The 13,905-nt window shown below is 50.5% G+C and overlaps 1 protein-coding gene across 1 annotated transcript; it reads left to right on the forward strand.

The window, feature by feature from the left end:
• The first annotated feature begins 275 nt into the window (after nt 1-275).
• LOC118569572 (RT1 class I histocompatibility antigen, AA alpha chain-like) lies at nt 276-4,037 on the forward strand. Its single transcript, XM_036167546.1, has 8 exons — nt 276-392; nt 591-860; nt 1,052-1,327; nt 2,925-3,200; nt 3,327-3,443; nt 3,621-3,653; nt 3,789-3,836; nt 3,975-4,037. Exons 1-8 carry the CDS (start codon nt 329-331, stop codon nt 3,977-3,979), a joined length of 1,089 nt encoding a protein of 362 aa, XP_036023439.1. The 5' UTR covers nt 276-328; the 3' UTR covers nt 3,980-4,037.
• The last annotated feature ends 9,868 nt before the right edge of the window (nt 4,038-13,905 follow it).

The following is a 13,905-nucleotide window of genomic DNA, read 5'->3' on the forward strand; positions in this document are numbered from 1 at the left end:
CACTCTTAGGTTTCATCCTGACTAACCTGAGGAGACAGTTGTCCTTAGGCGGCTCAGAGACACCATGACAAACATCGCTCCGTCCCGCAGCACAGGGTTCAGCAAAGTCTCAGTCCCCAGGTGGTGAGGTCTGGGGTGGGAGCCCAGGGTGGGGATCCCCAGGTCCCCAGTTTCACTTCTCCAGCGCCCGGACACTGATGACAAGGTTCCTGTTCTCACCCTTATTGGGTGCCGAGATCCCGGACAACCAATCAGCGTCACCGCGGCCTCGGGTTATAAAGTCCAAACAGCCCGCGGAACTCAGAGGCCCCAGATCCGAGATGGGGCGATGGCCCCGCGCACGCTGCTCCTGCTGCTGGCGGCCGCCCTGGCCCCGACCCGGACCCGCGCGGGTGAGTGCGGGGTCGGAGGGACACGACCCTGCGGGGAGGGCGGGGGCGGCCCCGGGGAAGCCGCGGCCCGCGTCGCCCGGCCAGACCCTCCCGCCCGTCTCCACCCGCGTCCCCAGCCCCGCGCCCCGCTCCCCTCCCGGCCCCGCACCCGCTCGGGTCCCGGAGGAGGGTCGGGGTCTCACCGCGCGCGGCCCCCAGGCTCGCACTCGCTGCGGTATTTCGACACCATCGCGTCCCGGCCCGGCCGCGGGGAGCCCCGGTACATCACCGTCGGCTACGTGGACGACACGCAGTTCGTGCGCTTCGACAGCGACGCGGAGACTCCGAGGATGGAGCCGCGGGCGCCGTGGGTGGAGCAGGAGGGGCCGGAGTACTGGGAGAGGAACACACTGAAAGCCAAGGGCACCGAGCAGACTTTCCGAGGGAACCTGAGGACCCTGCTCCGCTACTACAACCAGAGCGAGGGCGGTGAGTGACCGCGGGTGGAGGTCACGACCCCTCCACGTCCCTAGGTCCGGGCCGGAGTCGCCCCTGGTTCCGGGTCCGAGGTTCGGGAGGAGAGTCGGGGACCGGGACTCGGTTTCCCTTTCGGTTTGGAGGATCCCGCGGGTGGGCGGGGCCGCGGCGGGTGGGCGGGGCTGACTGCGGGGTCCCCGCAGGCTCTCACACCATCCAGGTGATGTCTGGCTGTGACGTGGGGTCCGATGGGCGCCTCCTCCGCGGGTACGAACAGTACGCCTACGACGGCCGCGATTACCTCGCCCTGAACGCCGACCTGACGACGTGGACGGCGGCGGACACGGCGGCGCAGATCACCCGGCGCAAGTGGGAGCAGGCTGGTGTTGCAGAGGGACATAGGGCCTACCTGGAGGGCACGTGCGTGGAGTGGCTGCGCAGATACCTGGAGATCGGGAAGGACACGCTGCAGCGCACAGGTGCAGGGCCGCGGGCAGCTCCTCCCTCTGCCTCGGGCTGGGCTCAGTCCTGAGGAAGAAGAAAGCCCTCAGCTGGGGTCATGCCCCTGTCTCAGGGCAGAAGGTGTCCCTGGGTCTCCTGCAGCCGCTGTCAGCCATGGCCGCTCCCAGACCGGGGTCTCTGCCCACACCAGTGGCTGTGGAAACTGAGTCCTGTCCTCTGAGTGTGTCAGCCTTACACAGCAGGACAGGGAGTCTCCTTTACCTGATGGGAGACATGCACACCCTGGGCTGGTTCACCCAGTTTCTAGAACTTTGCAAAGATACATTCTCCCAGGTTCCTGTGGGTGAGGTCATCCCTTCTGCACCCCAATTCCGTCTATTCACAGAATGGTCACGTGAGCACTTATGGAGTACCCTGGACAAATACTAAATTGTGTGTGTGTTTTCTTTTCTTTCTTTTGTTCTTTCGTTTAAGTTTTTTGTTTGTTTTTTCTTTTTGTTTTGTTTTGTTTTTCTAGACAGGGTTTCTCTAGCTTTGTTCCTTTCCTGGAACTCACTCTGTAGACCAGGCTGGCCTCAAACTCACAGAGATCCGCCCAGCTCTGCCTCCTGTGAGCTGGGATTAAAGATGTGTGCCACCACCTTCCGGCTCTTTTCTTTCTTTCTTGGTTTTTGTTTTGTTTTTTTGAAGTTGTCATCTTGCTTTTAGTCAGGTTGTTTTCTCCTCACTGGGGTGATCTTGCTTCTCTCTCTCCCCTGATGTTATTTGTATCAGTCTCCACAGGAGCCAGGGGGAACTGCTAACGTGGATACTTAGACACATCAGTGTTTCCTTTAAACCAGAAAGGTTCCTGTGAGCTTAGACTATTTCCTGTCATATTAACATCCAGAGCCCTCCTGCTCTCCCTCTGCCCCAAAAAGTCACAGTGTTCCCCAGTGGATTAGGAATTGAACTTCCTCAGAGACAGGGTCTTCTGCAGCTCCAGGACAGGAGTGATGGACGATCCACACACCCTTGTGAGCACCACTGTGTCCCAGTGAGTGCTGTACTGGGCCCCACAGCACACTTCCAGGGGTACTGGTGACTATACCTTGTATCTTGTCCCCCAGAGGCAGGGCTTGGGGAGTCATTTTCTCTGGCAGAGTGTCAGAGGTTCACCACATGTGTGCTGTACACTTAGGTGATGGCTGTTCACTTGGACAGACAGAGCTGGTCAGCAAGATGGCCTCAGTGGTTGTGCCTCAAAGTTGACAGCAGTAATTGGTAACATCCTTCATGTAGCTCTTGTACCTGATTTCTTATTTTTATATGAATTAGTAACATATTAATTACTTTCCATTCCTTCTCATCTTTTACCACCTACCTTACACTATAGAACATCACATGAGGAAGGCCCTGTTGACCTGCTGGCTCATGTGGATTCTCTCTCAGCTACTGAGTCCCCCCAGGAAAATGTGCACTTCTGTAATGGGGGACCAGCTCTACCTGAGGTCACTAGTGTGATGACAGAATTGTCCAAACAGACACAATTTAGTGTCATCGTTTGTTTAATTTTGTCTTTGCAGATTTCAGTTTATCTTGTTAAATGTGGGATTTCTTAAATCTTCCACACAGATCCCCCAAAGGCACATGTGACCCATCACCCCATACTGACAGGAGATGGCACCCTGAGGTGCTGGGCCCTGGGCTTCTACCCTGCTGAGATCTCTGTGACCTGGCAGAGGGATGGGGAGGATCTGACTCAGGACATGGAGCTGGTGGAGACCAGACCTTCTGGGGATGGAACCTTCCAGACGTGGGCAGCTGTGGTGGTGCCTTCTGGGGAGGAGCAGAAATACACATGCCATGTGGACCATGAGGGGCTGACACAACCCCTCACCCTGAGATGGGGTAAGGAGGGTGTGGGTGCAGAGCTGGGGTCAGGGTAAGCTGGAGGCTTCTGGAGACCCTGAGCAGGGTCAGGGCTGAGAGCTGGGATCATGACCCTCACCTTCCCCTCCTGTCCTTCCCTTCCAGAGCCGCCTCAGTCCACTGTCCCCATCGTGACAATCATTGCTGTCCTGGGTCTCCTTGGAGCTGCGGCCATCATTGGAGCTGTGGTGGCTGTTGTGAGGAGGAGGAAGAGAATCACGGGTAGGAAAGGACAGGGTCTGGTTCTCTCTCAGCCCCTTTCAGAAGTGTGCTCTGCCTCATTAAGGGGAACATCCACAGCCCTCATTGCTCCTGTCTCTGACCTGGGTCTGCTGTCAGTTCTGGAACCTTCCTAGGGTCGGGGTCTTCCCTGGTCTCTCACAGCTTTTCTTCTCACAGGTGGAAAGGGAGGGATCTACACTCCAGCTCCAGGTAAATGTGGGGAGCGGGATTGTCCCTGAGGCCCAGGGGGTGAAGCTGGAGTATGCCAACCCATAATACTCCTACAGAGAAATCTTCTAGAGGCCATGTTTGCACCTTCCTGTGACTATATGTAATTTTACCCAGGCAGGGACAGTGCCCAGAGCTCTGATGTGTCTCTCCCAGACTGTAAAGGTGACACTCTGGGTTATGAATTGGGGAGGGCCAAGTGGACGTGATTGGGATTCAGGGACTCCCAGAATCCCCTCTGAGTGAGTGGTGGGTTGTTGGGATGTTGTCTTCACAGTGATTGTTCATGACTCTTGTTTGTAGCGTGAAGACAGCTGCCCGGCCTGACAGAGTGACAGAGATGTGCTCAGGTCTCTCTTGTGTCGTCCTGAGCCCCTCAGTTTACTCTCAGCAACAAGTCTGATGTTCCCTGTGACCCTAGGGGCTCCATGTGAAGACCTGGGAGCCTAGCCACCCATGCACACCAGGACCCTGTCCGTGCACTGTTATATTCCCTTCCACAGACAACCTTCCTTGTCCAGCAGACAGGAGGGGACATCTGCATCCTGTCACCTCCATGCTGCCTTGAGCTGCAGCCCCTGACTCCCCACTGAAAATAAGAACCTGAGTGTCAACTTGATTGTCCACGTCCTTGATCTGACAGATTGATTGGCGGGTAAATTAAATGATTGAAATACTTAGAGTTTGTGGAGGAAATAAATGGCATCATGGAGAACCTGTCAGAATCTGTGTTCTTTGTGCTGTGTGTATCTGGTGGACAAGATGAGGCTGTGGGAGCTGAGTGTGATCAGGGCTGTGCCCAGGTGGAGCTCAGTCCATTGTTGGCTGTGACATGGTCACTCCTCAGCTCTGTCACCTCCTGGTCTGTTCTCTTCATCACTTGAACCACATGCTGAGAGTCTGTGATCACAGGGACACTGGGATGACAGAGCCTTGTCCTGTCCCCAGGACTGTGAGCAGCCAGGGCAGCTGTGACAGGTCAGCCTGGGCTCTGACCTCACCATGGCTCTTCACCCCATTTCTCTGTTTATTTCTTGTCTTTTTAGTTTGTGTGGAGGACTAGGCCTGTTCTTGTTCCTGTGAGTGGTGCCTGTCTCATCCCCCTTTGGGGTCCCTGAGTGACAGCATTAAGAGGTGTTTGTCCATCCTTGTCCCCCCAAGGCCCAACTAAGCCACTGTACTCAGGTGACTGTGGGCTGAGAACATGAACTTCAGTCACCTGAGCTCCTGCCTCCTTCCAGGCCCCTCCCTGGAGGTTCTCTCCTTCTTTCCATCTTTCAGACTCTAACCAGGGTTGTAGGATGGGCAGAGAGGAGGGATCCACAGGGTCTCATCTCAGATTGGTCCTGTTGGATCTGTGCCCAAGGTCCCCTCTCTCTCCCTGGCTCTGGGAATCCTCGTGCTGCCTCCAGGGGTGACTCAGGGATTTACAGGCTGAGTTTGCTGGAGATTTTAGTGTATTTAAAAGAAGTGGTCCAGGGGTTGGGGATTTAACTCAGTGGTAGAGTAGGCCCTGGGTTCGGTCCTCAGCTCTGGAAAAAAAAGAAGTGTTTCAGGGACTGCAGAAATGGCTCAGCGGTTGACAGCACTTGCTGCTCTTGCAGAGGACCCGGGTTCGAACCCCAGCACCCACGCCTTGACTCACACCATCCACACACACTTCCAGTGCTCCTGTGGTCACCAGATAGGCACATGGTACAAAAACATACAGGCAAGAGACACTCAGACATAAAATTAATGAATCTTTAAAAAATAGATTGTGGGAACACCAGAGATGAAATTACTTCATCCCTGCTCTGGTTTTCATCCAGAACCTGCAGTTTTCTCTTCTAGCTTTGTGACCTCGAGTCAGGAGCTCCAGGAGTTTAGCTGAGATGTTTGAAGCCCAAGAAGGTGACAATCTCTGTCACGATGCTGCCATCTTTGTCTTGTGAGGGATGATGACTTCAGTGCCTGGGATCCAGCAGACATTCAGACCCAATAAATGTTTGATGAATGAATAAAAATATAATTAGGATCATGGATCAAAGACAGAAAGGCAGGTGGAGAGGGAGGAAGGGATTTGCTGAGGGAAAGCTCAGGTGACCCTGACCTCAGTGTGAGGGGACCTGGTGCTTCACTCCACACACCAGCATTTGGCCTGAGGTTGTGTTAATCAAGGGAGCTTCTGTAGAAGAGGGAGGTGAGTGTGTGAGTTTCCCTCTAGACTGAAACATTCCTGCTGGAGCCAGGAGGAGCTGATGAGGCTCAGGAAACACAAGAAGCTACAGGTTCAGGAGCTGACACAATGTAGCGGTTCCCTCTCAGAGTTAAACCAGCTGCAGCTCCTGAGTGGAGCTGCTGGGAGCTGTGCAGGGGACTGCAGTGATGCAGCTGGGTGAGTGGACATGCACACTGGGTGGGCACCTCAGTGGTTATCTCCTGAAACACCCACGATCCTGTGAGTGACCAGTGAGCTCAGGGTTCAGCAATCTGACCCTGGATGGATGTTTTTCTCGGTCTGCTGTCACTGTCTCCATCTGTGATGGAGGAAATCCACTCCTCAAGCAGGGGACACAGCTGTGTCCATTGTGATCAGTCCACAGAGTCTGTTCCAGATGTGAGATGTAAGTCCTGTTTCTAAGACACACTGGGAAGTGATACAGAGTTGCTGGTCTCCTGGAGCAAGCGCTGTGGCGGGAAGATGCCTGTGATACAGTGTAAGGGAATAAACAAGGACAGGTGTATCAGGAGGTGGAGGGCAGAAGGGAAGGTGCACCTCTAACTACTGAGTCTTCTCACCTGCCCAGTCTGTATGCCACCACCCTAGTTCTGGAGGTGTTGAGGAATCAAACCCATGGCCTGGGGTGTACAAGGTGGGAATTCTATTCACTGAGCCATATTCCCAATGTCTGGGTGTGTGTGGGGGGATCTCAACGGACAAGGTTTTGTGGTTATTTCAAAGGCTAGTACTAAAGCTTTGGGATAAAGACGTAATCACAGACCACAAATTAAAACATAGACATGGGAGAGTATAAGAAGCTCTTTGTCCACACACCCAGTTGAGCTGGGGACCTTCCAGGAGAGCCAGGCCATCTGGAAAGTTCTATGTGTGAGTTGTGTTAATGCTGCATTGGTGCTGGAAGACATCAGACCTTCCTGTAGAGTGCACACAGTGCAGATAGATGGGGGACTCCTTCTCTTTGATCCGTGTGTACATGGCTCTGACTCTGTGACCCTGAGAACCCAGAGCATCTCCTGTTCAAACCCTCTCTGCACAGGGGTGTTGGTGGCTCAGGCCCTGGGTGAGGCCCTGGCCTGCAGAGAAAAGAACCACAGAAAAGTCAGTATAAAAATGAAGATGGTGTCACTTCCAAGGACAATTATGGACCTGGAGAGATTGCTCCGGGGTAGAGAGAGCTCACTGGTTCTGCAGAGGACCTGGGTTAGGTTCCCAGTTCACACCCACCTGGAACTCTAACCCCGCCCCCCAGGGGGATACCCTGCCCACTTCTGGTTTCCTGGGACACTGTTTTACATGGTGCAGGGACACGCATGCTGTCAAAACACCCAGACACCAGAAATAAATATTTTTTAAAACACACAGACACCAGAAATAAATATTTTTTAAAAGAAAGAAAAATAGGGATGGGGCTGGTATTTGGTGAAATTATTTAGGCCACTCCACATAGTTAAAAGGGAGGTTTATTTTGTGGGGTAACTTACAAATGAAGGGGTAGGTTGCAGGGTCTGGCAAAGGTATAGCACAGTGTGGCGGTGTTCTTTGGAGAACTCTGTTTGGTCTACCTCCTGCGTCCAGGGACCCCGAACCAAGAGAGCGACCTCCTCTTGATCCTCAGTCTTCTGCTCCCTCCTTTGCCCCGCCTTGTGGACGTGATCATTACTGAAGCCTCAATGGGGGTTGGAACTTCCAGGCCAATGCTGGGATGGCTATCCACTACATCGAACCAGTGGCCAGGCAGGAAGTATAGGTGGGACAAGAGAGTAGAGAATTCTGGGAAGTAGAAGACTGGAGGGAGACACTGCCAGCCGCTGCCATGAGAAACAACATGTAAAGACACTGGTAAGCCACAAGCCATGTGGCAAAGTATAGACTAACAAAAATGAGTTAATTTAAGATAGAAGAAGCAGATAACAAGAAGCCTGCATGGCCATACAGTTTCTAAACAATGTAAGTTTCTATGTGCTTTCTTGGTTGGGTATGTGTGACTGTGGGACTGGCGGGTAAGAGAGATTTATCCTGACTGGGCCAGGCAGGAAAACTCTAACTACAAATGGCGCCCAACGTGGGGCAAGGATTTCCACCTAAAACCTGAGAAAAAAGATTCTAAAACAGAGCTAAAAACAGCTTCCTAGTTGTCTCTCTCAAGTTAGTGGCAGCCTGCGGGTTTGAGCTACTGTGGCAGGTTTCTGGCATGTGAGTCTGACCTACAGTGCAGTGGGAATGAGGAGTCTACAAGCAGCACTTTACTCTGCTGTATGGTGGATTTAGCCTTTGCTAGTTAAAAAAAAAAAAAGTTTTCTGGGCTATGCTCTGCTTTAATAGAACTGCTTCTGATAGTTGATGGTACAAATGGCTCCAGACCCAGAGCTGGCGGGTAAACTGTACCACCGCCATTTTGGGAAGCTGAGGTGGGCGGAGCCAGCAGCCACAACGGCACTTCAGTCTTGCAAAGATGGATATTACACAGAGAATCTGGTTTATGTTGTCTTTGGGATTTTTAACTATAAAAAAAGATTTGATCATAAAAGCTGTTGAGTTAAACAAATATGTAAATTTTAAAGGTACCTTGACTTCAAAATTTAGATATAAGGATATGTTGCTTTGTAAAGGAGTCTCTGCTTTTGTTTCCACAGAAAGCCAGAGGCTATGGATTTGTTCCAGATTAAGATACATCAGGTTTGATCAGCCAAGACCACCTGAAAGATCTCCAATGACACCATGGCCAGATGATCCAACATCCAAAATGGTTTCATGGCAACTGGCTCAGAGGTTCACCCTAATGAACTACTCCATAATCCTAAAATTTTCTTTGTGTCCCCATAAGATACAGCGCCCCCCTCCAGCAGAAAGTAGTAAAAAAAACTATGCCCACATTCCCAAAATTATCAAGCTGGCTTTAGAGATGGAATTGGCTCACTCCTTCTCTAAACCCAGACATATTGCTAAAAAAAAAGATTAAGAGATTCTTATGTCCCAAATCAGAAGAGCCCTCTGGTGTGGGACAGAGAAAAACCAATATTTTCCTTTAAAGCAGTTTGATTATAAATATGATCTCTTTCTAAAGAATAAAAGGGGATATGATATAGATATAATAGGATAAAAGGATAGATTAAGGAACTTACTTCTAAAGAGCAACAACTTGTTTAAAATGTTTTACATTGGTATAGACTTTAGTCTATTGATACAAACTTAAAGTTAATTTTGTTATACTGTATGCATATTTCTACTCATGTTTAAGGTATTATGTTTGTATAGCTCATTTAAATTGTAATAGATAATTAAAAATAGATTAATAATTAGTCATCTATGATAATCATACTCATAGCCATGTTAGTTAAGTCTTCTAGGTATACATAGAGATATTTCAGATAGATAGGTAATCTTCAAATACTTTAAAGACCTACAGAATATGGCATTTAAAATACTTTTAAAATTTAGACTTTCTGGACAGTGAGACATGTCTGCTCCTGGCAGCACCAATTTACTTCAGAGAGGAGGATGGGCATTGAAGACACTTCATATCTTATCTTCACCTTTGCAAAAATAGCCATTTGAGCAAGAAACTGTTCTTGCCTGGACTGCTTGTTCGACTGGACATACAGGACCCATAGAAAGGTGACCACTAAACTTTGCTTGACAAAATGGTCCTTCAGGTTTCCTGCTTCGCAGAGGAACATGCCAGACATTCTACAGGACACTGAGAGAAGTGATCAAGAGACTCTAGCCCTGTGGGCTGAAGACAAATACCCCAATTTTACAAAGGAACATTAGGTGACTGTCCAGGCTGCCAGCTGTCTCTGTCTACTATTACAAGACTCCTAAAAAATGCTTGCATCCTTCTCCTGGTTCTCAGGTAATATTATAACCTTCTGAGGGCTTTGATGTGGTTGAAGACTAGATAGTTATAATTTCCTCAATTATGATAAAAGATAAGTTAGATATAAAACCTTAGACTCACAAATATAAGATAGATAGGATATCTTCTTTAATATTGTAACTATAATTCTTCCTTGATAATTGTTTTGTTATATGTAATTGTACTATGTAAAAGTTAAAACCTTCCTTTAAAAAAAAAAGAAAAGAGGAAGTGCTGTGGATATCGCTCTGTGTAAATAAAGTTCTGATTGGCCAGTGGCCAGGCAGGAAGTATAGGCAGGACAAGAGAGTAGAGAATTCTGGGAAGTAGAAGACTGGAGGGAGACACTGCCAGCCGCTGCCATGAGAAACAACATGTAAAGACACTGGTAAGCCACAAGCCATGTGGCAAAGTATAGACTAACAGAAATGGGTTAATTTAAGATAGAAGAAGCAGATAACAAGAAGCCTGCATGGCCATACAGTTTCTAAACAATGTAAGTTTCTATGTGCTTTCTTGGTTGGGTCTGAGTGACTGTGGGACTGGCGGGTAAGAGAGATTTGTCCTGACTGGGCCAGGCAGTAAAACTCTAACTACAGGCTGGAGAGATGGCTCAGAGGTTAAGAACACTGACTGCTCTTCCAGAGGTCCTGAGTTCAATTCCCAGCAACCACATGGTGGATCACAACCATCTATAATGAGATCTGGTGCCCTCTTCTGGCCTGCAGGCATACATGCTGTATACATAATAAATAAATAAATCTTTAAGAAAGGAAGGAAGGAAGGAAGGAAGGAAGGAAGGAAGGAAGGAAGGAAGAAAGAAAGAAAGAAAGAAAGAAAGAAAGAAAGAAAGAAAGAAAGAAAGAAAGAAAGAAAGAAAGAAAGAAAGAAAGAAAGAAAGAAAGAAAGAAAGAAAGAAAGAAAGAAAAATGGAGGGAAATGAGAGTTCTCTAAAGAAAGACCCCCCTGAACAGCATTAGGGGTTGTTACTGCACGAGGGGTCACCTCCAAGTCCCTCTGTGTTCCCTGCACTAGATGTACACACTGGTCTGAGGGATTCAGCCAGGGAAGGGGAAATTGACATAACTCCCCCTGCAGAGTGGCCCCAGATGCTACTGACCTGTGAAGCCTGTGAGTTCATTTCTGTTGTTTGTTTTTTCTTGTTGTAGCCCTAGTTGGCCTTGAATTCTTGATCCTCCTGTCTCATCTCAGCATGCCAAATGTCGGGATCGTGTGTGTGTGTGTGTGTGTGTGTGTGTGTGTGTGTGTGTGTGTGTGTGTGTGACCACAACTGACAATGAGTAACAATAATCGGGGGAAGGAGCTTGAGGTGTGATCGGCCTCAGAAGTTCAGTTTCAGCCCGGAGATCACAAGGACTCATACAAACCGCAAAACAGAGGATTCAGGGCTGAAGGGAAGATCCCCCTCTGCTTTGGGATGCAGGGGCATAGGCGACACCTCCCTGCCTCCCCAGCAGTCAAAGCTCACAGTGGCTCAGGTGAGCAGGGACCTTGACCAGCTCCCATCCTGGGTCCTGCTGCCCCCTGGCGGCCATATGCGGCATCGCGGCTTCCCAGGGTCCCGGGACCCGCAGGGCAAAGTTCAATGTCCCATCAGCCTGCAGGCTGCAGAGCCTCCCAGCCTGTCCTCTGCACAGCCCCTCACATCACAGCCTTGGCTTCTTTCTCTTTAGCTGTTGACGTTGCCCGGGATTTAACCCAGGGCTTCCTGCATGTTGAGCGCGTCCTAACTGAACCACACCTCAGCCCTCTAACTTAGTTTGATGTAACTCACCCAAAGAAAGGGTCCCCGGTTTCTTTGGGAACACCTTTTATCCCAGCCATCAGGAGGCAGAGGCAGGCGGATCCCTGAGTTCCTGATTGACATAGGAAGTTCCAGCACAGCCAGGTGAGATCAGAACACAGGGATCCCCAAGACTGACACCTGGAGAGGGCTGGAGTAGGTGATAAGGTGCGGCAAGAGAGAAGTGACCATGAAGGATTCCAGGGCCGGGTCTGGGGTGAGCTTGTGCCCCCTGTGACCCCACCATCACCCCATACTGCCTAGTACTGTGCAGGGTAAACCTCAAAGAACCTAGAAGCCAGAGCAAGACTGTAAACACTGGGACTAAGCCCAAAGAAGGGGGAAAATGGAGGAGGACAGGGCAAGGTCCATAAGGACAGCACTGACTCGGCCCACAAGACGCCTTTCAAACTCAAAGGGGTTGTGACCCACAGGTTGAGAACCACTGCTCTAGAGTGAAGGCACATCCTTGGCCAAGTCTTTTGGGGGTTTTCAAGACAGTTTCTCTGAGCAGCACTGGCTGGTCTGGAACTCAGAGCTCACCTGCCTCTGTCTCCCAAGTGCTTGGACTAAAGGTGTGTGCCACCACCATCCAGCAACCTTGACCACGCCATAAAGCCAGTATGGTTTGTAGACCTGTAATTCCAGCTAATTGGGAGACTGAGGCAGGGATGGAAAACCTGCTTGGGTTACAGAGTAAGTTCAAGGCCAGCCTGGACCAGGTCTTAAAAGTGAAAGTGCTGTTGGAGAGGTGGCTCAGTGGTTAAGAGCACTGCTGCTCTTCCAGAGGTCCTGAGTTCCAGTCCCAGCGTCACAGGATGGTTCACAGCCATCTATAATGGGATCTGGTGCCCTTTTCTGTCATGAATGTGTGTGTGCAGCTAGACCACCATATACATGAGATAAATAAATCTTTAAAAAATTTTAAAAAAGGAAAGGGTGGGGAATGTCGTTCAGTGGCAGGAAGCCTGCAGGCAGATGGCAGTCTATAGATTCCTTAGACAATGGGGATCTTTCAGGTGGAAGAAGCATCGTTTCCTCCACCCCGTCACGTTCAGGTCCTTGGCCAGTGGCGTCTTTGAGAAGGTGCACCTAAGGGTCTGGAGTGTTCAAGCCCAGAGGAGGGGAAGGAAGGAAGAAACTCTGAGAGCCGCTCTTGATTGGGCGAAAGACCTTTTCATAGGGGTTGCTTAAGGCCATCAGAGAAAACAGATATTTACATTAGGATTCACAACAGTAGCAGAAATAATTACGGAGTAGTTATGAAAACATTTTGGGGTTGGGGTCACCACAACGAGAGGAAATGTATCAAAGGGTCGCAGCATCAGGGAGATTGAGAATCTCTACTCTACAGTCTTCACTGAGCACATCAGCAGGACAGCAGGAAGGGCCAATGTAAATGACAAGATGTGTGGTCTGGAGCCAGGTCCACCAGGCCCCATGTGTGGGTGCAGGGAGTAGGTCCTCTGCCCTCAGAGAGGCTGTGATAACCACTTAGGGGCTGAGACAATCCCAGAGTCATGTGGACTTTTCCCACGGTAGCCTCAGGACAGGGCCCAGAGCTGTCACATTCCCAGGCCTTGTGGCATGTGCCACCTTCCTGGAGAGCTGCAAAGCAGTCCCCTCCTGAGCAACCCAGCCACCCTGGGTCAGAAACAGTGACAGACCAGAGGTTACCACCCTGCCTTCTTCCTGATGCCCCCCAGGGTGGGAACTGGATAGGTCTACAGGAAAGAAATGCCAGAGAACTCGAAGGCGGCAGGACGAAGGAAGGGACGCTATCACAGTACATTAAGTGCTGATTATTGCAGACAGACAGACAGACAGACAGACAGACGGAGCCCCCAGCGAGGAGGTGATGGGTTAGTGTTCCAGTGCAGACTGCAGATCACCAAGCTACAAGAGAGCGAGGCAGCCTCCACTGCTCTGTCCTGAGCTGAAAGTGGATCAGAGACCGAGGTGTGGAAGCTTTCACAGGTGTGAACACACAGGAGAGGAGGCCACAGGGACAGGAATGAGAACACTGCCTCCAAGTCCAGGAGGAAGCAGACTTGCACACACTCTGCTGAGGGAGAGTCCTGCAATGGAGGCCGGTGTGGGGTGTGGAAGCCTGAGATATGACAGGAAGGGGAAAGGGGACCCAGGTGACAGTGTGTGATGTGCAGAGTCATGGGAGCCCTTCTGTCCCAGTGTCAGTGTGTGATCTTCAGAGTGCATGGGAGCCGCCAGCCATAGGTTCTAGGTGGTGAGATGCTACACCGGTGTTTACAGTAATGGTTGATCTTGAGGAAACAATGCCATCTGGAATCAATGGTCTGTGACCTGGAAGACACTGTCACACTAAGTGCTT

Source organism: Onychomys torridus, chromosome 18 (genome assembly GCF_903995425.1).
Source record: "Onychomys torridus chromosome 18, mOncTor1.1, whole genome shotgun sequence".
In the NCBI taxonomy this organism is placed as follows: domain Eukaryota; kingdom Metazoa; phylum Chordata; class Mammalia; order Rodentia; family Cricetidae; genus Onychomys; species Onychomys torridus.